The 23,650-nt window shown below is 36.4% G+C and overlaps 1 protein-coding gene across 3 annotated transcripts; it reads right to left on the reverse strand.

Annotated features, from left to right (window-relative positions):
• Positions 1-4,816: 4,816 nt before the first annotated feature.
• Positions 4,817-23,563, reverse strand: LOC107728635 (transcription initiation factor TFIID subunit 4-like). 3 transcript variants are annotated; one of them, XM_016538892.1, is made up of 16 exons: positions 22,442-23,563; positions 20,743-20,882; positions 18,143-18,256; positions 17,914-18,006; positions 17,441-17,563; positions 16,240-16,329; positions 15,661-15,840; positions 14,458-14,539; positions 12,598-12,660; positions 12,402-12,510; positions 11,387-11,556; positions 11,163-11,293; positions 10,800-10,925; positions 9,243-9,299; positions 7,710-7,829; positions 4,817-5,431 (listed from the first exon to the last, which is right to left on the reverse strand). In XM_016538892.1, exons 1-16 carry the CDS (start codon positions 23,130-23,132, stop codon positions 5,264-5,266), a joined length of 2,457 nt encoding a protein of 818 aa, XP_016394378.1. In that variant the 5' UTR covers positions 23,133-23,563; the 3' UTR covers positions 4,817-5,263. The 3 variants fall into 3 exon arrangements, with proteins under 3 accessions (XP_016394378.1, XP_016394377.1, XP_016394379.1); XM_016538891.1 differs by having other exon boundaries at positions 17,914-18,009; XM_016538893.1 differs by lacking the exons at positions 11,163-11,293; positions 11,387-11,556; positions 12,402-12,510; positions 12,598-12,660 and adding exons at positions 12,977-13,107; positions 13,202-13,371; positions 14,205-14,313 and having other exon boundaries at positions 14,395-14,539; positions 17,914-18,009.
• Between the last annotated feature and the right edge of the window lie 87 nt (positions 23,564-23,650).

Here is a 23,650-nt window from a genome sequence, read left to right on the forward strand (position 1 = left end):
TCCTTTGGGTCACTGCCCGACGGCAGGACTGCTGAGGTGGTACCTTCAACGCGCTCTCATGCAGAAAAGCACAAATGTTTTGATAGATTCCTCTTTATTACAGAAACCCTGTTTCATCTTTCTTTGGAGCTCTTGCTTTGTTAAAATTACAGCAAATGGTAGTGCAAGATTTAAGTTTAACTGCATACTATCTCTGGAATACTTAACTGTTATTTATGTGTAAAACTTTTACATTAGCACTAAACTACTGAATATACCTTTAACATCATTATATTATTAGCTAAAGCAAGGTAAGATTATTATTTTATTAAGTCAAATCAATATTTAATGCTATCCACCTCATTTTTCAATGCAAATGTAAATTATTTCCTATGAATGTGCAAGACTTCTAATTCATTAGCTATAGGTAAATAACTAAAATGATGTGGAGTAAATGGTAAAACTATTTGCACTACAAACCAGCGATTTTCATCATAAAAAATGAAAACATGATAACAAATACTAGTATGCTAGTATTTTGACTAAATACTAGTAGTCAAAAGTTTTTGAACAGTAAGATTTTTAATGTTTTTAAAGAATTATCTTATTTGATAATTATTGCATTTATTTGACCCAAAATACAGCAAAAGCAGTAATACTGTGAAATATTGTCACTATTTAAAATAACTGTTTTCTATGTAAATATATTTTAAAATGTAATTTATTGTGATTTCAAAGCTGAATTTTTAGCATCATTACTCCAGTCACATGATCCTTCAGAAATCATTCTAATATTCTGATTTGCTGCTTAAAAACATTTATTATTGTTGTTGTTGTTGTTGTTGTTGAAAACAGCCGAGTAGAATTTTTTCAGGTTTCTTTGATGAATAGAAAGTTCAGAAGAACAGCATTTATCTGAAATATAAATCTTTTGTAACATTATAAATGTCTTTATCATCACTTTTGATCAATTTAAAGTGCCCCTATTATGGGTAATGAAAGGTTCATATTTTGGTTTGTGGGAGTCCCCAACAACAGATTGACATGTATGCAAGGTCAAAAAACTATTTCACGGTCTTATAATATGAATTTATTTTTACCTTACTTGCTCAATGACTCCCAAACGATTCGCTCAACGATTCATTTTTCCAAACAAAGATTGGTCTCATTTCCATTTCATCATGCCTGTAGATAAAGCAGCGTTTGTGAGCGCAGTGCTGCTTTGTGTACAGCGTTACCGGGGAAACCGCTATTTTTACGCTCCAAAAGCGGCTCCTAGTGGCAAAGAATGAATTTGCATTTTCATTCAGACCAACGAGAGAAAAAACAAGAAGTGGGCGGACAATATGCTAATGTTTCATGTTGACGTCAACATGAAACGGCTTGGGATTCGTTTTAAAAAGACTGGTTTCAATGATTCAGAGTCAACTCTTTCTTTTGAGAGACAATAACTTTATACACGGTGCACTTTCAGATTTAAAACTTTGCAGGATGTTTTCATTCACTTAGAGCTGTGTTACACACTGCATGAAAGGTCATTTTCAAAAATCCATAATAGGTGCACTTTAATGCTTCCTTTCTAAATAAAAGTATTAATTTCTATAATTTATATAGAAAAAAATTATACTGACTCCACGCTTTTGAATGGTATAGTGTATAATGTTACAAAAGCTTTTTATTTCAGATAAATGCTGATCTTTGGATCTTTCGATTCATCAAAGAATCCTGAAAAAATGTACTCAACTGTTTTAAATTTTGATGATAATAATAATAACAATAACAGTTTCTTGAACAGCAAATCAACATATTAGAATGATTTCTGAAGGATTATGTGACACTGAACACTGGAGTAATGATACAATTTAGATTTGATCACAGGAATAAATTACATTTCAAATCAAATAGAAAGCAGTTATTTTAAATAGTAAAAATATTTCACAATATTACTGCTTTTGCTGTATTTTTGGATCAAATAAATGTAGATTTGGTAAGCAGAAGATAATTATTTAAAAAACATAAAAAATCTTACTGTTGAAAAACTTTTGACTGGTAGTGTATATCAAGCTGGCCTTTTGTTGTTTTGTTTGTTTTTTGTTGTTTTTAAGCTAAAATAAATGGAAGTGGTTGATACCAGAAGCATTCACATTCGAGTTATAAATGGTCATGTCCATGCTAACAATAAGGTGGACAGAAAATACTAAACTAACAACTTTAAAGGTTTCGTCAGGCAAAGGCAAATACATGTTCACTGCAGTCAACTGTTTTAGACAACAAAAATCACAATTTTTTAGTAAGGTTGAGATGAAAGAAATGAATCCTGTCTAAACAGAGTAGCCTATCGCCTATGGCCCAAAAATAACTACCCATCATGACCTCAGACTGAACTTAAAAGTTTTTTTAAACAGAACACAAACAGTTAGAGACAGCAGCTTCAACCTTTATTAGACAGAATCCTGCAGACTTGAGGCCCTTTGACACAACACCAAACATATTTTCATACTGATGTTGATGTATAAAAGTAATCTAGCAGTTCTAAGGAAAGAGAGTAATTTAAAAACAAAAAAGAAAGAAAGAAAAAGCTGTTAATAATGACCTCAACTGGACTTTGTGCAGAACACAAACAGAGACAGCAGATTGAATATTTAGCAGACAGACTCCTACAGACTAAAGGCCCATTCACACCGAGAATGACTATAACTACAGAGTTTTAATAGTTGTTCTATCACCGTATCTACACCGGACGCGAGCGGCGTGACAAAATACTATAGAACTCATTATAATCAGTGATGCTGTCTACACTGGGCGCGGCGTGACACAACAACTGTCGCGTCCGGTGTAGACACGGTGTAAGTTTGTGAGGGAAGTTCACATCAGAACAATAACGGAATAATGGTAACTACAAACATGGAAAAATATCGTTGTAATCACAACGAACAATTATTTTCAGGCGAAGAGCGATAAAAAAAAACAGTGACAGCCAATCTGAATCCATTCTGCTTTAAAGAGCTCGAGCAGTTAAAGCAGCAGACGACAAAAGGGCAACGCGCATTTATAATGAACAAAGCGTTAAGGCAACTTTAATACGTTCCGTAAATTATCGTTATTATCCATGCGGTTGACAAAAGTATTAGCCGAGTCCGATATCAAAAGGAATGGATAGAGCCTCTATATGCCATCACTCTTCTCTCTAAAATAATAGGAGCGTTTCCTCTATAATTGAGCAAATACAGGTGAAAGCAAATATGGGCGAGAGAGAGCAGCTGTTGAGGTGGGTCTCATAAATTGAAGTTGACGTAGCTAAAATGAACACACGCACAAAGAGAATGGAACATAATCGCTCTGAGCACGTCTAACAGCGATTCCAATGCAGGCTGCTGACACAAGCAATCTTACATCACAGCCACACGACCGCAAGATACATATAAACACAAGGTCGAACCCTGATGCAATAAAACGATGCGGCGATGACCTCTGAGTACCAATCAATTGACAACTTCAATTTTTATGGCATTGACGAGTCTGTAGTGGCAGGCAGTGCGTGCATACTATCATATGTCGGATGAGAAGTCACAACAGGGAGTCTTTGTTACAGTAAGATTTAGGCTTCCTAACAGCGCCGGGATAATAGTCGGGTTACAACTGCTCCACCCAATCAAACCCAAAGTCTGTGTGATTTTTCCTCCGCCAGCCGCTGTTTACACAGAACATTCTGTGAGATGTAGCTAGGCAACCAGTCAGCCTCTGCCATCCCTCTTTCTTCTTCTTGAGAGGGAGCTTATGTGGGCTTAGCTCTAGAGGAACAGTGGCCCTTTGCAGCGAAGAAGGGAATTACCTTGGAAAACACTGGATTGCGCCCGCACACAAAGGGCAAAAGAGGGAGGCTGACATGGCAGAGGTATTCTGCAGTGCGGGATAGACCGACATCATTAGTTGTAGTCACTTTTGTCTCGAGTCACTAAAACTACACGATGAGGTAAAAGGCGGCTCGGGATACGTACTGTAAAAGGACACTTTTTGACCTTTGACTGAACATGCAGAACTTTAGATTTCCAGAATGAGCTACTTGTAGCCTAGAAGCATTAACTCGACCCATGCCATCTTGCCTTGCCAACTGTCATGAGTTTAACTCTTAACCCTGCGTATATCCAGGAGGGATGATTGTGACTGTAACTGGATTAAGTTTGAGAGCCAAAGTCCAACAATGAAGTGTTTAATCTATCCACACTGCTCATTTCGACAGGGAGGAAAATCGTAATTCCACCATAAAGCTGTCACACACTGAACAACCAATAACTGGCTGAAGTCAAATAGAAGTCGTCAGAACATGTCCTTTTAAATGCAGGGACGTCTGAATGGTAATTTATGTGTAATTATTTTTCATTTTCAGCAACAAACTAGCATTTATTTCTAACAGACCCAGATGCAACGTCACAATGAACGCAGGTCTACAGTGCCATCTAGTGCACAACAAGAGAATAACCATGTGATGTCTGATTCACGAACGAATGGTTCTTTTGAACTAGTTTTTTGAATCATTCGTTTGAACCAATTCGCAACGCGTTTGTAAATCATTCGCCTGAGGGCAGTAAAACGTTGAGGTAGGGTGACCACGATTATAAAATCTAGTAATAAATGTTATATCTAAAAAGAACACTTTCACAACAGCACTAAATACTGTGGGCAAGGGAACAATTGTGATTCAAACGAATCGAGAGTGATGTATTTGAATCGGTTAGTTAAAGTGAACAGTCCTATTTATTAAAACGAATCTAGCAATTAAGGATTCTTATATGCATTACCTATTATAAAACCACACCACCAAGGCTTTTATAGAAACTTTGTCCACTTTTATTTCTTAAAACATCTTTATAAAAACACAAATATAAAATGAATGGGCAGTTCCACTGTGAATTCTTTTTTTTTACATAAGTAATTTGCACATTACAAAGCCACCTTCTATGAAAAACATGATATATAATTGCAATTTTCTTTTAACACAATTTCTTAAGAGTAAAATCCAAAGGGGCAGAAAGTTAAAAACAAGGCAAAATAAAAGACAAAGAAAACCGATAAAAAGTGAAAATGAGAAGAGCACAAGTCAGCTCGAGAAAGGAAAGGAAAATGCATCACTGTATGTGTGAGTATGTGAGACAGTGACAGAAAGTGTGAAAGAGCAATAAAGAAAGACGCAAAGGGAATGACAAAGAATGATAACAGCAAAAAAGACAAAGAATGAGGGATAGAGCCCTAAAGACTGAAATGAGGGAAGGACATGGGCTATCTGCTATTTGAGAAGGGCTTGGTAGAGCAGTTGCGAGTGGCTGGTGCTTCCCTCGTTCTCTAGACAGAAGAGCAGATCCCTGAGGTTTACACGCGTGATGCGCTGGCGAGTGTACTGCCTCGACGCTCCTGCATTTAAGCCCCCGGATGCACTCGCGCACAAACCTGAGCCCTGTCAACACACACAAACACACACACATGAAATTTGACAACAATGCTATCTAAACTAACATTTTGATACTAATGTTGGTAGATTGATAAAATAGGTGTAATGTAATAGTGACCATTCTAAAGGAGAAAAGAAAATGAGTAAGACTTAAACTAGGGCTGCACGATAAATCACATGCCATTATCATGCGCATCTCGTCAGTAAAGCCGGTTCTGTGATTAGTAGTAAATTAGAATCGAAGGCGATTCATCTGCGATTATGAACACGATATTGCGTAGCTTGTCAGTGAACTACAGCTCTGTGTATTAAATGCCGCTCCATCTGAAAGCACGAGCTGGAGATTTACTACTAATCACAGAACCGGCTTTACTGACGAGATGCGAATGGAATGCAATTTATCGTGCAGCCCTAATTTAAACCTATATTTTTTGGCCGATTCTCTTTTTTTCCCCCTTCATCTCAATAAAGAGATTTTGAATTAATGATTATTGCAGGGTAGTTCTTTTGACATTTGCCACTGGCTCTGATGTCTCGGTAGTGGTTAAACATGAAGTAAAATTCATTTTGGGTAAATCTAACAGGCAATCTTTGGTCTCATGAATCTATTATTTCTTCCAGGTCATATCGTTTTGGCTGAGCGCAAAGTTATGTTTCATAAATTCTTTATTTATTAATCGTAATACAGCGCTGACTTTGTAGCATACATTTGACTAAATTGTTTGCTTTTGTCTTTATTTCCTATTACATAAGTCTCTTATACTTTATACTTTTATAATGGCTATTATTGTTCATTAAAACGGACATTTAACAAAAAAGGCAGAGTTGTACTTGTCATATTTCATTTTATTATACATACAGTGAAGATAATCAGAGTATATGTGCACATATTGCCTAAACCACATATTAATGTTTTATATTTATAAAATGAAAACAAAAAGAGGGTTGTGTTTTATATTTTGAAGAAAAGGAAAAGGCAGTGGTGCTTGATATCATTTCGTTTTATTGTAATGCATGTACGCGTTGCATGAACCACATTTTTGTGGCTATTAATATGTTTAAATGAAACAGAAAAGATGCAATGCTGTTTGATATAATATTTCATTTCATTGTTAATGTATGTACGTTCCCTGAAATACATTTTTGCATCTATTAATATGTTTAAATGAAAACGAAAAGAGGCAGTGTTTGATATCATATTTTGTCTTATTGTAAATACATACAGTGAGGATAACCGGAGTAGCCAAGGCGAGCTGACTGACGTTATCAAGTACGCTGCTATTCCATTTGCAGAATTACCGGACTAGTGTCCTCCCGTCCTCGGGAGTGCTTGTGAAGTCCGAACTACCAAGGACGCAAGTCCAAACTTTGTGTACTTGGTATTGAGAAATGGCCAGATTCTCCGGTACTGCGTTCCACAACAACGCTTAGCTACCCACAGATGCACCTGCCTATAAATCGGCCTAATTTGCAGCACAATCCGCCAATGCAGATTAATTAAAAAAATGCCAAAAATCGTCCGGCCGATCAATCGGTCGACCTCTAATGATAATATAATTTAATATAAACATTACATAAAGCAATATCAAAAAAATTTCTCAGAAAACAGTGAATGATACTATAATGTAATATATATAAACTAATAACAAATTTAAATAAATAACATGATATAGAATTATATTTTTTTATATTTTCAAATTGTGAAGTTCTCAAAAATTTGTAAATGATAATATGACAAAAAAATAGTATATAAGTAAGAAATTACATAAAACAGAAATGTATATTTAAAATAGTAAGAATTTGCTGAAAATGTATCACAAAATTATTTAAATAAAATTTTAATTGCAATTATTTTTCTGAAAAGTGATGATAATGTAATATTAATATAAAATATAAATAAAATAAAATAAAAATCGCATGATATAGAATTATTATTTAAATAAATTCTTAATTTTGTAAAGTTTTTCTCTGCAAAATGTGAATGATAATATAACAAATATAATAAAAAATATATATAAATAACCCAAAATAACAATAAATAGCATGATACATGAATATATACTTAAAATTGTGTAAAGAATTGCTGAACAAAATGGCTGTGTGTAACTATGCCTTTAGACTGTCCTATCTGCCGTTTGTGACAATTTGAGACCCTTGAAGCACAACCTGACATCTCAAACCTGCCCAACAGGTGCTAAATGATTTAAAGAGGGCACGAAGAGGGACAGAAGGAGATGAGGAGAAGGGCAGCAGACTGCCATGATGAGGGAGAGATGTTTGGTACCTCTGTGTCAGTCCCAAATGAAGGAGAATCCAGTTTTCTTTTCTTTCTGGGTCCGATAGCCGCCAACGCCGTCAAGTTGGCCTCTCTCTGTCGAATCTGAGCCAATTCCTGCTGCTGCATCTGTAGCCACAGGCATACATATATCAGCTCTGACCCATAATCAAACACAATGGTCCTCTGACAAGATAAACATCTCAAGTGTGCCATCTTACCTCTTTGGCCTTCTGTTTCAGCCGCAGCTGCTCGGGGTCCTCTTGTCGCGAGCGTGACTGCAAAACATAAATAGCAATTAGAGAGGATCAACAGTCAAAACACACAGAGACATCTGCTGGAATCAAATAAATATGAAAAAATGAAGGCTGTCAATCAATGAAAATATTTAATCGTGATTAATTTAATGTTTTTTTGTTGTTTAAGAAAAGAAACAAAAGAATGAGTGTATAAATGTGGTCTTTACTCGCACAAAAAGACATGCAAGTATGACACGAATAATGTAGCTTTCTCCCACTTTTTAGATGTACACTTACACTACCATTCAAAAGTTTGGACACAGTAAGATGCTGTAATGTTTTTGACAGAAGTTTCCAATTTATCTGATGAAAAATATGGCAAAAACAGTAATACTGTGAAATATTTCCTATTTTAATATATTTTAAAATGTAATTTATTCCTGTGATGGGGAAGTTGAATTTTCAGCAGCCATTACTCCAGTCTTCAGTGTCACATGATCATTCAGAAATCACTCATATGCTGATTTGATGCTCAAGAAACATTTACTATTTTTATTAATACTGAAGGTTTCGTGTAAACTGTGATACAATAGAAAGTACAAAAGAACAGCATTTCTTTGTTTGACTTTTTCTGTAAGAAGTCTTCGCTGTCCCTTCTTTTTCTTCACTGATCATTTTAATGCACCCTAGCTGAATAAAATAATTAATTTCAAAGTTTTGAACTGTAGTATACATGTATAAAGATAGACAGAAATAAAGAGAGTATAAACAGAGAAAGAGGGACAGAGAGAGAGCAAGATAGAGAGATATTTATTTTAAGTTTGACAAGGCAGGATTAAAAAAAGAATCCTGAAATGTAGCAAACAACAATTAACATCACAAAAGAAATCATAATAAAATCATTAAATCATAACAAATTACGAGCAATTATAAGTAACGCTAGCCTGCATTCCTCCACACTGATGTTCACATTATTCATATAAATGGTGGCGTTTCATTTGTACGTTACTTTACTTATGGCTAATGATACTGCGTTGATAGTGTATCACTTTTATTATTATTTGTGTGTTCATTTATATAATTTCCTACATTTCAGTTCTTGAAAAAGTAGAGTGTCTAAATAAGCACTCAATTTGAGACTCGGTGCACTTAGAGCCATTTCTATGAGCTGTGGTATTGGACAAAAGTGAAGTGAAACAAGAGAGATTGAAATGTAGCCACAGGCATACATATATCAGCTCTGACCCATAATCAAACACAATGGTCCTCTGACAAGATAAACATCTCAAGTGTGCCATCTTACCTCTTTGGCCTTCTGTTTCAGCCGCAGCTGCTCGGGGTCCTCTTGTCGCGAGCGTGACTGCAAAACATAAATAGCAATTAGAGAGGATCAACAGTCAAAACACACAGAGACATCTGCTGGAATCAAATAAATATGAAAAAATGAAGGCTGTCAATCAATGAAAATATTTAATCGTGATTAATTTAATGTTTTTTTGTTGTTTAAGAAAAGAAACAAAAGAATGAGTGTATAAATGTGGTCTTTACTCGCACAAAAAGACATGCAAGTATGACACGAATAATGTAGCTTTCTCCCACTTTTTAGATGTACACTTACACTACCATTCAAAAGTTTGGACACAGTAAGATGCTGTAATGTTTTTGACAGAAGTTTCCAATTTATCTGATGAAAAATATGGCAAAAACAGTAATACTGTGAAATATTTCCTATTTTAATATATTTTAAAATGTAATTTATTCCTGTGATGGGGAAGTTGAATTTTCAGCAGCCATTACTCCAGTCTTCAGTGTCACATGATCATTCAGAAATCACTCATATGCTGATTTGATGCTCAAGAAACATTTACTATTTTTATTAATACTGAAGGTTTCGTGTAAACTGTGATACAATAGAAAGTACAAAAGAACAGCATTTCTTTGTTTGACTTTTTCTGTAAGAAGTCTTCGCTGTCCCTTCTTTTTCTTCACTGATCATTTTAATGCACCCTAGCTGAATAAAATAATTAATTTCAAAGTTTTGAACTGTAGTATACATGTATAAAGATAGACAGAAATAAAGAGAGTATAAACAGAGAAAGAGGGACAGAGAGAGAGCAAGATAGAGAGATATTTATTTTAAGTTTGACAAGGCAGGATTAAAAAAAGAATCCTGAAATGTAGCAAACAACAATTAACATCACAAAAGAAATCATAATAAAATCATTAAATCATAACAAATTACGAGCAATTATAAGTAACGCTAGCCTGCATTCCTCCACACTGATGTTCACATTATTCATATAAATGGTGGCGTTTCATTTGTACGTTACTTTACTTATGGCTAATGATACTGCGTTGATAGTGTATCACTTTTATTATTATTTGTGTGTTCATTTATATAATTTCCTACATTTCAGTTCTTGAAAAAGTAGAGTGTCTAAATAAGCACTCAATTTGAGACTCGGTGCACTTAGAGCCATTTCTATGAGCTGTGGTATTGGACAAAAGTGAAGTGAAACAAGAGAGATTGAAACAAATACTGCAGATTCACTCTCTCCCTGACAGACGGAGTCTTGTTTTATTCTCAATATCATATTTGGAATCCATACATTGTGACGCACTGAATCATAGCGTATCTTGTTTGAAAATAAAATAAAGTCATTAATCATAGTTAATGAATCGCAAGCATCAAATCCATTGTAGTGTGTGAGAGAGAATAAAATCCAATTGTACCACTGAGTTTGGAAGACTGAACCTGTTCTGAACTTAAATCAATGATCAGAACCTCTGGCCAATGCTAGTATTAGAGGTGTGTGTGTGTGTGAGAGAGAGAGAGTATGGCTGGAGGTGGTTTACTAACCTTAGCTGCCTTCATTAAAATTTCTCTCTCCTGCTCCTCTTTCTTCTGTTTCTCCAACTGGTCAAGTTGCTCAAAGAACTTCAGCTGAGAGCGAACATCCTCCACCTGCTCATACCGACTATCCTCCTGCACACACATCATTAACATTACACACAGCCTTACAGACTCACAACAAAAGCTGACACCCAAAGGATGGAGCGCTTTTGAGACCGAAACCCGCAACAGCCTCTGGATTCATAATTCCGATTCTGACATAAAGGAAACACATCCAGGGTACAACAAAATGTGGTAAAGAAATATAAAAATATGTTACTATCAACATACTTTAATGAGCTAGCCCAACTGGGTCAGAAGCAGACTTGCCTTGTAAGTCATGTTCTTTTGCTGGGCGATCAATGAGACCTTCTCTAGAAGGTTTTGCAGTCTCTGTTGAGTGGAGTGAGAGATGATGTTCACGACCTCTGGACCCAGCTCTGTCACTCCAAACCTTTGGCCTGACCACATGCAGGACAACAACTAGTAGCTCTGGTAAACAGTACATTTTAGTCAAATCGAATACAAGATTTTGCCGTAACTAGAAGTCTCACCTATCTCTAGTATCTTGTGCTGTAGCATGCTGGCGGAGAGGAAAGCTTCATCCTTACAAGACCGCGTGACTGCGCCAACCAGCTCCGAGTTGGTGGCCAGGATACGAGCACTCTCCTCCGAAAGATTAACGCCTGCCATTGAGGCCACGTCATTAATGTCATCATCATCCCTGGACAGATTTAGACATACAAGAATATATGTTAGAAAGAGTTTGAGTCTGTTTCTCTAGTTTTACAAATGCTGCAAAACTATACCTACAGTATATACTATACTTTAACTCTTGTATAACTACTCAAATGACAATTTACCATACTTTCAAGTATATAAAACTATATAATACATCGGTGTAATATATCTATTAATATATTGTAAATAAATATCATACTTAGAACTCTTAAAAGGTAAATTATGCATTTTTCATAATTAATCATTTATATGTTCAGTGCAGTGTTGTTATTGTCAACTAAAATTACAACCTAAAAATTGTTTTCATTAATTGAAATAAAATAAAAATATTAGATTAAAAAAAAAACTTAAATGTCAAAATGTTAAAAAAGTATAAATGTTGGCTTCACCGCTAAATTACTAAAATTAAAATTAAGCTGACAAAAGCACAACAAAATTACTAAAACTTAAAAAGAAATATAAAAATTATAAAATAAAATACAAAAATATAAAATAAAATATAAAAATAATAGCTAATTGAAAATAGTAAATAATATAATAGTATTTCAATAATACTAAAATAACACTGGTTCACAGTATAAAAATTAATATTACACTGTTATGCGACCCATGGTCATGATAATATCACTGTAACGGTCATAATTTACACACAAACGACTGCGTACAGCCTGAAATGAATTAAACAATGAAAATGCAAGATCTTTTCATCACAATCAGTTTAGCCAAACTTTGTGTATTACTCATGTTGTGCACAATGTCTTGTAATGGAAACGTTGCTGTTCATTATTTTACATGGCAGCAGAAAAGTTAAATGAACACAACGAAAACCTGAAAGTTCCTCCCGCACCATCCTTTGTTTTATTCTTCTGAGCTAACGCTACAGACATGGAGCCCGGAGCCAGTTTAGTGCTACTCACAACACCCTGCTTCACAGCGACTGAAAGAGAGAGAGAGAGGTTATGTTTTGTGTCATTACACTATGAAACACAAAACAGGCAGTGATGGATCTGACGGACACACTCACCTGTCTGGATCTGTTTGAGCTGCACCTGAGGCTGACCCACCACTATGTGGCCGTGGGGTTGACCCCGAAGCGTCACCATAAGTTGCTCAAAGAACTTCAGCTGAGAGCGAACATCCTCCACCTGCTCATACCGACTATCCTCCTGCACACACATCATTAACATTACACACAGCCTTACAGACTCACAACAAAAGCTGACACCCAAAGGATGGAGCGCTTTTGAGACCGAAACCCGCAACAGCCTCTGGATTCATAATTCCGATTCTGACATAAAGGAAACACATCCAGGGTACAACAAAATGTGGTAAAGAAATATAAAAATATGTTACTATCAACATACTTTAATGAGCTAGCCCAACTGGGTCAGAAGCAGACTTGCCTTGTAAGTCATGTTCTTTTGCTGGGCGATCAATGAGACCTTCTCTAGAAGGTTTTGCAGTCTCTGCTGAGTGGCATGAGAGACGATGTTCACAACCTCGGGACCCAGCTCTGTCACTCCAAACCTTTGGCCTGACCACATACAGGACAACAACTGTTAGCTCTGGTAAAACAGTACATTGTAGTAAAATCGAATACAAGATTTTTCTGTAACTAGAAGTCTCACCTATCTCTAGTATCTTGTGCTGTAGCATGCTGGCGGAGAGGAAAGCTTCATCCTTACAAGACCGCGTGACTGCGCCAACCAGCTCCGAGTTGGTGGCCAGGATACGAGCACTCTCCTCCGAAAGATTAACGCCTGCCATTGAGGCCACGTCATTAATGTCATCATCATCCCTGGACAGATTTAGACATACAAGAATATATGTTAGAAAGAGTTTGAGTCTGTTTCTCTAGTTTTACAAATGCTGCAAAACTATACCTACAGTATATACTATACTTTAACTCTTGTATAACTACTCAAATGACAATTTACCATACTTTCAAGTATATAAAAGTATATAATATATCTGTGTAATATATCTATTAACATTTTAAATAAATCAGGTTAATCTTAGAACTCTTATAAGGTAATTTTTTTTATAATTAATTATTTATATGTTCAGTACAGTGTTGTTATTGTCAACCAAAACTACAACCTAAAATAGTTCATTAATTTAAATGAAATAAAATAAAAATATTAGATTAAAAAAAACTTAAAAAGTATAAATGTTGGCTTGACCACTAACTGAAATAAAATAAATTTAAGTTGAATTACTAAAATTACTTAAAACTAAAACTTAAATGAAATAAAGCTAAACAGAAATACTTATAAAGAAAATAATTAAGTTGACAAAAGCAAAACAAAATTACTTAAACCTAAAATGAAATAAAAACTATCAAATAAAATACAAAAATAATAGCTAAAAGTATATAATACTAAAATAACACTGGTTCACAGTATAAAAATGTATATTACACTGTTACGTGACCTATGGTCATGATAATGGCACTGTAACGGTCATAATTCACACACAAACTACTGTGTACAGCCTGAAATGAATTAACCTTGAGGAAAATGCAACATCTTTTCATCCCAATCAGTTTAGCTAAACTTTGTGTACTACTCATGTATGTTGTGCACAATGTCTCCTGGGTAGACATTAAAGTGAAATGAACAAAACACAAACCTGAAAGTTCCTCCAGCACCATCCTTTGTTTTATTCTTCTGAGCTAACGCTACAGACACAGAGCCCGGAGCCAGTTTAGTGCTACTCACAACACCATGCTTCACAGCGACTGAAAGAGAGAGAGGTTACGTTTTGTGTCATTATGTTATGAAACAAAACAGACAGTGATGGATTTGACGGACACACTCACCTGTCTGGATATGTTTCAGCTGCACCTGAGGCTGACCCACCACTATGTGGCTGTGGGGTTGACCCCTGAGCGTCACCATGGGAGTGGTTGTCAGGGTTACCTGAGGGGGCTTCACTATTGCCCCCTGCTGTGGAGGCTGCAATACCTGAACAACAACATTGAATGCAATACTATAATTACAACCGATGAGAGAATTTTAGGCCAGCTGATAGAACGGTCATTAATCATGTATATTTTGTTTTTAAATATTTGTTTATATATGAATTAATATTTATTACTGTTATAATAGAATGTATACATATTTTTTCACATTTGTTTCAAATAATTAAGTAATATAATAATAATAACAAGAGGTGCCTTTGCACCTAATTATAATAATATTATTATTTGTTTATATCATATAATAGCAATTACTATTATTGTTATCATATACTAATAATATTATGTGGAATGGGACTCAGAATGAAATTTAACCTTTTATTAACACAAAGTTTCATAAAATATTTCCATGTTATTATAATTGCAATATGACTTATTTCAACAAAACTGTTTTGAATCCGTATCTTTAACTACATGTTGTCACACAAAGTTAACACTGATTTAATCTTGCGATCTTTAAGTACACATAAACCATTAAAAATTATTCAAAACTAATCTGCTAATCTTTTTTCTGAAAGGTTCATACAAAAGAAGAGTCATTTATTTGTGAATCAGACTGACCAGTTGCGTTGCAGTGTCTATACCAGTTTGTTGATGCAGTGCAAGAAACAATTATCTGTCCACTTTAGTGAAGAATGCAGATATTCAAGAAACATTAACAAAACTATGTCATAAAAAATTATTTTGCTTTTTTTTAATAAATCCGTTTCTGAATAAGAGCCGGTTCACAATTCCTAACCCTTGTCCTTTATTAGTATTATCAGGCACAAAACCTTACTCTTTGTCACCGACAGTCAATATTCCACACTAATGTGTAAGAAACATCAGTTAGTTATAATGATATGCATATGATGTTTCCTATTGTATTAATTGACACAGCTCAAGAGTGATTTTTTACTTTGCCACAAGGCAAATACAGGCATTACCATTCAACAATTTAAACTATGTACTAAAGCAATTAAACTCCGATCATTTAGCTCAGTGTAAATTAAGACTAAACACCTAATTTTACCTGCAATGTGCTGTTAGCATTAATAATCCCAACAGTGTCCTTTCACCTCACTAAACAACACATCAAGTAAATTATGCATGTAGGTCTGTGTTTACCAGAGAGGCAGTCTGGCTGGAGTTGCTGAGGGCAGGCTGGATGAGCGTGCGGGGAGCTGTGGCGGTGGCACCAGCCGTGTTAGAGCTGGTCAGCACCACAGCGGGCGCCTGGAGGGCCTGGCTCTGCTGGATGAAGGCTGTGGAGTCAGGAGTGAGCTGTCTAAGAGCTGGAAGACTCCTCTGAAGAAACACGTGGAAAAGGAGGAATTAATTGTGGGAAATAGGACTGTCCCGATTATAAAGTTTTGGCTGGCAATTAATCGTCATACAAGCAAATAATGATTTAAAGCAACTCCATTTGCCTAGGCACTAAGCAGGCAGTGTGAATGCTGCAGTGTGTTAACACAACCACCAAAATGACCACGCTGCTTACACGTGCTTTGTGAAACAGGGCTAAATAAAATAACAATCTTGTTCAATAAACATTGTGCATAAACTTAACCCCAGGTTGCTCTTAAATGATTTTTCTCCAATTAGTAGATACTTACAGTAATTTATTAAATGTTAATTACTATATAATTATCTAGTTCCGAATGACATGAATTGAGTTACATTTTCATTCAATTTTAAGATCTTTACCTTAAGGAAAGGCACTAAATAAGGCTGAGGAGAGGAGTTGAGCTCTTTGTAGAGCCTGCTGGTGAACTCCTCTGCTTCAATCGTCCCTTCCTGAGGGGACAAACACCAAAAACAACTCATACATAGAGACATTTTAGCATATTTAGAGGTTCATATCCCCCACGACCAATGACTAATACAGTGGGTTCAAAAGTCTGAAACCATATAAAAATATTAATTTACATTTTAGAACATTTAAAAAAAATGTCAAAATGAGAAGTTGGTGTAAAATGAAGATTCTTTACTATTTCGATTTAAGATAATTTGTGAGCTTCTGAACATTTTTAAATAAAACCTCAGAATGTTTCCATTAAAGCACATCATGATCATCAGGTTTCATGCAGCTCAAGTACATTTTCTGCAGGCAAACAATATAATAAATTATTCAGGAAATCATATTAATTTTTCAATTACACTTTTTAATGAAATTATGCTAACAATATAATTTTTTAATTTAAAATGAAAATGAAAATGGTTCAATTGTATTAATTAAATTTAAAAATCTTAAAATGTATGTAATTATTATAAGAATAAATTATTACATATTACACTAAACAGTAATACTTTTATTCAGAAAGGACACATTAAACTGAGCAAAATTATCATGTTTTTCACCAAAATATTAAGCAGCACAACTGTTTTCAACATTGATAATAATAAGAAATATTTATTGAGCAAATCAGTCTATTAAAATGATTTCTGAAGGATCATGTGACACTAAAGACTGGAGTAATGGCACAGGAATAAATTACATTTTAAAATATATTAAAATATAACCTGGTCATTTTCAGTAATATTTCATAATAATAATAATATTGCATATAGTACAACAATATTACTTTTTGCTGCATATTTGATCAAATAAATGCATCCGTGGTCAGCATTAAAGACTTCTTTAAAAAATGTGTAAACAAACAAAAAAAAAAAACTTTTGAACAGTAGTGATAAAATAGATGCATTTTTATGAATGGTCACAGATTTGGACCCCACTGCAAGGGTAGACTATAAAACACCCATTTAACAAAGTGACAAAGATAATCTATTCAATTCAGGTTTTACACACATCATTTTAAAAAATAACAACTTGCACAATTATGATAAAATGTCAACATTTTTTCACAGAGTTAGAAACATGCAAACACACTCAACCTCTGAAACTCACCAGCAGGTTCCTGACCAGCTCTTTAACGTTAGCGACAGTCTCTGATGACTGCTTACCACTAGTGGCCAGCTTTATCAGCGTGGACAAGAAGTTCCTACATTTCTTTACATTCTCCATGGTCTCCTATAAAAAAAAAAGAAAAGTGATTGCATTAGAACAATGTAGTTTTACTCTGCAGCAGCTTAAGGTTATCTTGCATCCGTACCTTGGATGCATACAAATGTTCAGGTTAAGATTTAATGGCATGAGCCTTGCATCAGTTGGGGATATCAGGGGATTCCCACTCTAAGAACAGACATTTCATTTAGGTTTGCACTTGGAAATCTCTTTAACTCCTTTTTACCATATTTAATCAGGTCAGTTTACAGACCTTTCGAGAAGCCTTTAAGCATGAAGCTAAACATTCAGGATCGTTTCTTCGGTTGTGAACCAGCGTGTCTTTGTGTGACTGTTAAGTTAGTGCAGCCTCTCACCGTTGTCGAGGAGACAGTGGTCCCTGTGGCAGCAGTCACAGTCCTCTGGGCGGTTCCTGCCTGCACTGACAACACTGCACCTACAGAGGAGGCCTGCTGACACACCAGAGAGAAGGAGTACAGAAAGAGGAGAAGATAACAGCCACCTCAGAAATACACCTTACAGCACAGACTGATTCCTGTCATTTCTAAAGGGACTGTTTCTACATGATGTGCCTTTCATAGCTACCTGTACAGGTGGTCTCTGGAGTGTGGTAGTGGCCGTGCTGCTGGCTGTAGGAGAGCCCTGCTTTATGATGGTGGTAGGAGTCACCTGTCGGGCCATCAGAGGAGTTCCAGGTGCCTGCAAATATCAGACAGACATCAATGAGCAAATGCTGACATGGGGAATAAATTAAAAAGAATGGAACCAACTAGTTAATAGCCAACTTGCTCAACAATCCAAATCCGTCTTTCGGATGAGACGTTAAACCGAGGTCCTGACTCTCTGTGGTCATTAAAAATCCCATGGCACTTCTCGTAAAGAGTAGGGGTGTAACCCCGGTGTCCTGGCCAAATTGCCCCCCTGTGGATGCTGCACACTGGTGGTGGTTGAGGAGAGACCCCCCCACATGTAAAAAGCGCTTTGGGTGTACAACAATACACAATAAAGCGCTATATAAATGCATCATTCATTCATTCAACAATACAGATGGCTTGATGTCCCAGGGCCAGTGTGAGACACTTTTATTGCTAGTTGACAAAACTTTCACATACCCCATTGGACCCATGCTGTGTTTCGCTACATTTTATGCTTTAAAACATAAAACACTGTTACTGAATAAAACAAATCAGTAACATTTTACACCATATTCCACTGCTTTCTAACAACAGCGTATTTATGAATTAATACTAGGGGTGTGCGATATTGACAAAAAATAATATCTACGATAATGATAATTAGACGATATTTTGCTGAGTGTGTTATTGTGCTGGTACCTTAAGGACTACCGTGGACAGCTGACTCCTAAAGTTTTTGATATTCTTCATGTTCTGTGTGGTGGTCAGTTCACACTGATAGAAATTAATATTTTCCAATAAATTTAAACTGATTTTTGCATTTTATGGGCTTTTCTACCTTTATAAAGCCATTTTTCTAAAAGTGTCCATTATCTTTTGAGAGCTTGCCTGTGAACAACGGCTCTGTGTAGTTAATGATGCTCAATGTGAAAACACACACGTGATGGAGATTTACCGCTGATTACAGAACCAGCTTTACTGATAAGATGCGCGTTAAATATCGCATGCGATTTATCGTGCAGCCCTAATGTGAACGTATTAATAAACTGAATCATGCAATGAAAGAACGCACTCTAATATACGCACACTAGTCTAGACTTCACGTAATGTATGCGTGCACTCAGTAGGGGTGTTTTGAATGGTTTTTGCAAAATACTCGATAACGTTAAATCGCACATCGTTAAAACAACAATTACGATATTATCGCAGATTATATATATCGCACACCCCTAATTAATACACATTTGGAATTACACAACTATTTGAAAAAAACAATAAAATTGTAAAATAGTATTACAATGCAAAATAACTTTTCTTAATTTTAATATATTTAAAAAATAATAATAATCTGGTTCAGAATTTAGTTTAGAATTTTTTCTGCCTTTCCAAAATTGTCACTGATCCTACCACAAGTATGATAAATAGCTATTCAGCCAAACAGAAAAAAAAATCCTATTGTTAAAAGCATGCATCTGATACCCCATATTATAACTATATAAGTCTATATCAGTGGTTCTCAACCCGCGGCCCGTCACGAATTCAAATGCGGCCCACCATGCTGAACACAATTTTTAAAAAATTACTTTCAGTTTTACAATTCATTTTAGTTTTTACATTAATTTAAAAATGTACTAAATAAATATAAGCTATAGCCTAATGTTTTTATGTAAAATAATTTTGTTTTTCATATATTATTTTCAGACATGAGCAGTACTCACATAGCCTAATTAACGTTACGCATTTAAAGTAACGACCAAGTGGCCAGCGGCAGACAGTGAGCATATGCTTGATCAATTTAGCCTTCTGAAATCATCACGACTTCACTAAAATAAAATCTATACATATAAAACAGTTCAAGCATATAACAATGTTTAAACGTTAAACCTAGATAAATGTGTGCTGTATCCAATAGTTTGCGCAGAGAGTGGAAGCTAAAGCGCGCTTTGCAGGACAGAGACGCCAGCGCCATCGCTTGCATTTTTTTTCAGTGGATACACCGTCATTTTTGCTCATAAAGGTAAGAGTAATACATCATTCGTAACTGTAAAGGGTCTACTTTTATTTGTGTGCACTCACAATATCAACAAAACATTGTGCTTTTATAAAATAAAGAAATCAAACATGATGCGCTTGCTGCCGTCTCTTCTTCAACAGGAGCACTTCACAAAAATGAACCGAAACTCAGCGAATACATGCCTCACAGACATGATAAATATATCTATAGAAAGCTTTAAATTACTACTTAACGAAATAAAACAAATAAAAAACTGTAATTGATTAAATATCATAATATTTAGGCTATAATATTATAAAGCTCATTCTGATAAATCAGGTTGGTTTGTATTGCTGACGTAGGCTAATATGTAAATGATATGCGTGCGGCCCGCGAGACTTGCACTTGGACCATAGTGCGGCCCGGTGGAAAAAAAGGTTGAGAACCACTGGTCTATATAATAATATAATACCATAAATATATTTATTATTCCGCAGTTATTCTGAAATATGTACTGCAGGTGTCAGTTGAGTTCGGGGGCGGTCAGAGGGTATTACCTGTGCAGAGGTGATCTGCCCAGGGGTGGTGCTGGTGGGGGCAGCAGGACGGGCGGCCTGAGACTGGGCCTGCATCTGTGCCAACATCTGCTGTGGGATCATCAGTAACTGACCACTATCACTACGCACCAACACCATACCTGCACACACAAACATGACACATATAGAAAGGCTGACATCACTTCCTGTGTAAATTGTTATTCATTAGTGAGATTTTCCTATTGATCTGACTGGAGTCAAGTCTGGCAACTGTGCCCTGCTTAGAGACACGGAGAATAATGCGCACAGTTGGTGGCCTATATTTGCACAGCACACTGAGAACCCTACACACTCCATCTCCGTTACCGTGTGAACCAACGGATGTGCTCTGAACAGAAACTGTTGGTTGGAGAATCCAGATGGCCTCTTGTAGAAAAATCTGTCAAGTATTCTGTCTAGCCAGACAACAGGCTTGTCAGAATGAGCAGAGCATACAGTCAAAAGAAAAATCACTAGAAAAGGAATAACTTTATGTGCATTTCCTGAAGCAAGTACCAGTGCTTGTGACTGTGAGAAAGTAAGAGAATAGTGTCGAGGTCTTCACTAAAATCACCCAGTAAAAGGCCGGTCACACTACACTTTTCATTCCATTGACTTTCATTCATATGTATGTGAATGCTGAAGACTGGAAAGGAAACGCAGGCTTATACAAAGTTTGTTTGTAGTTATTTCTAGTTTGGTGAACTTTATCCTGCAAATTTGTATCTTGCCAAGACGTGTGACCAATAGAAGATTATTACGTCATGACCTTGTAGTGGATTGTGTCTTTTTACATTTTGGATGTTTTATTAGTCATTAGCTACATGATGAATTTATGTTTAAAAAAAAAATAATAGATGCTGCAGAGCGTGACATCCGAAGAAATTTTACATGCTCAAAAAGAAGTGTAACTGCCCCTTAAGAGAGAAGAGAGAGGAATGCGAGACAGAAAGAACTGAAACCAGTATATATTAGCATTTTAAAGTTCTTATAAAATCACTGGAAGTTACATTTAAAACTTTTTAGCACTGAAATTGAATGGAAGAATCTAAACCTTCAACCTCAAGTTAAGATAATAACTAAGAATTTACCAAACGTTTGAAAGGAATCATATTTGCTATAACTATGGCCAAACTTCAACTCAACATTTCCCTTCAAATTCAGCTAACTTACTACTGGTAAAACACCTTAAAATGTGTTGATTTTAAGATGAAAAAACTCACTTGGAAGATGATATATTGATATCAACATGCTTTCTAACTATTTATACTTTGAACGCACAGTTAAAAGCACAAAAATGCCATCATTTACTCGTTGTCGTGTTGTTCCAAACCTGCACGATTTTTTTCTTCTGAGCACAAAAGGAGATGTTAAGCAAAATGCATCTCCTTTTTTTCCCGTACAGTGAAAGTGAATGAAGCTGTCTGAAGATCTCCTTTTGTGTCGTGCACAATAAAGAAAGATATGCAGGTATGAAGGATGTGCAGTTCTAAGGAGAACTATACTTTATATACATTTCAGGAACTTTAACTGCTCTACTGTTGTTGTATGTGTTACAGTGTGCACCACAAACTTCGCACGAGATTACAGATGGCTGTTAAAATCTCTACAACTTCCTCTATTACACAAATTCACATCATTATACACACATGCAAGGGGAGTGCTAGTGTGAGTGAGGTACCTGGAGGTAGCTGGATGTTATGGATGTTCTGGCCCGGAGTGCTCTGAGGGAGTCGGGGCGCTAACACCTGTGGCGCAATGGCCCTGATGGCTGGACTCGATCCCGCTGCTGCTGCAACAGTTACCGGAGCAGCAATTCTCGCAACCCCCTGCAAAACAGCCCCCTTGGCCACTCCAGGGCCGAGAGTCATGGTGCCGGCGGGCTGGATGATAGTTTTAGTAGCCTCGGACTTGCTTGCTGAGGCAGAAGCAGGAGTCTGGTTCATCAAAAGAGGGGTCGTTGTAGTAGTAGAAGTAGTAACGTTAGTAGTAATTCCCGGGGTTGCTACATTGGCTACAGTCGCCGAAACGGTGTTATTGTTATTACTCCCGTTAATAGTTAACCCTGTTCCAGCAGTTTGCATAGATGGCCTGACAACTGTCACTGAGGAACCAGCACTGGATGCTGCCGCTGGAGGATTCCCGTAAGAAGACTGTATCACTGTGTTTGGGCTTGGGGCGACAGTGACAGAGTTTCCGTGTCGTTTCGCCACCCCGGGCCCGTTATTAACAACTGGGACAGAAGTTGAAGCGTCGTCTGATGATGATGATGGGCCACTGGACACTGGAGTGCCGCTTTCAGTGTGCGGATCCATTGCATAGCCTCCGTTCAAAGTTTGCACCGTGGACGTCCCGATCAAAGTAGTTACCATAGCATAAAGAAACACTGGATCGCCTTAGCTGTCTTCCATCTGTGCCTCTGGCACATCAGTTCAGGAAGTTTGGGTTTTCATCTGCTTTTCCCTCCAGTTGCTTTTCGAAGGAACAAGCGTGAGTGAAGGGGAGTCTCGTGTCACAATGTCAATACAGATTTGACAAGCGCTCGTGTCACCTCAAGTCCACTAGCAACAATGCTCTTGGGAGAAATAATCATCTAACACACTTGAAGAGCAGAAGCTTTCATTATGTTCATATGTACAAGAGCTCGCAGAATGTCAACATTAGCTAGTTGAATTGCCTCTTTTCCGGGAGTCAGCGGGGTGATTTTCCGGCTGCCTGGGCGCTTACCTCAAACTTATTGTGACAAGATGTGGAAACTTCTAATTTAATACAACCTGAAGTATCGGTAAAAAAAAAGTTTCTTTCCCACTCTTTTAAGCGTCGTCTGATGATGATGATGGGCCACTGGACACTGGAGTGCCGCTTTCAGTGTGCGGATCCATTGCATAGC

Source organism: Sinocyclocheilus rhinocerous, unplaced genomic scaffold, assembly GCF_001515625.1.
Source record: "Sinocyclocheilus rhinocerous isolate Xijiao unplaced genomic scaffold, SAMN03320098_v1.1 scaffold757, whole genome shotgun sequence".
Taxonomy (NCBI): domain Eukaryota; kingdom Metazoa; phylum Chordata; class Actinopteri; order Cypriniformes; family Cyprinidae; genus Sinocyclocheilus; species Sinocyclocheilus rhinocerous.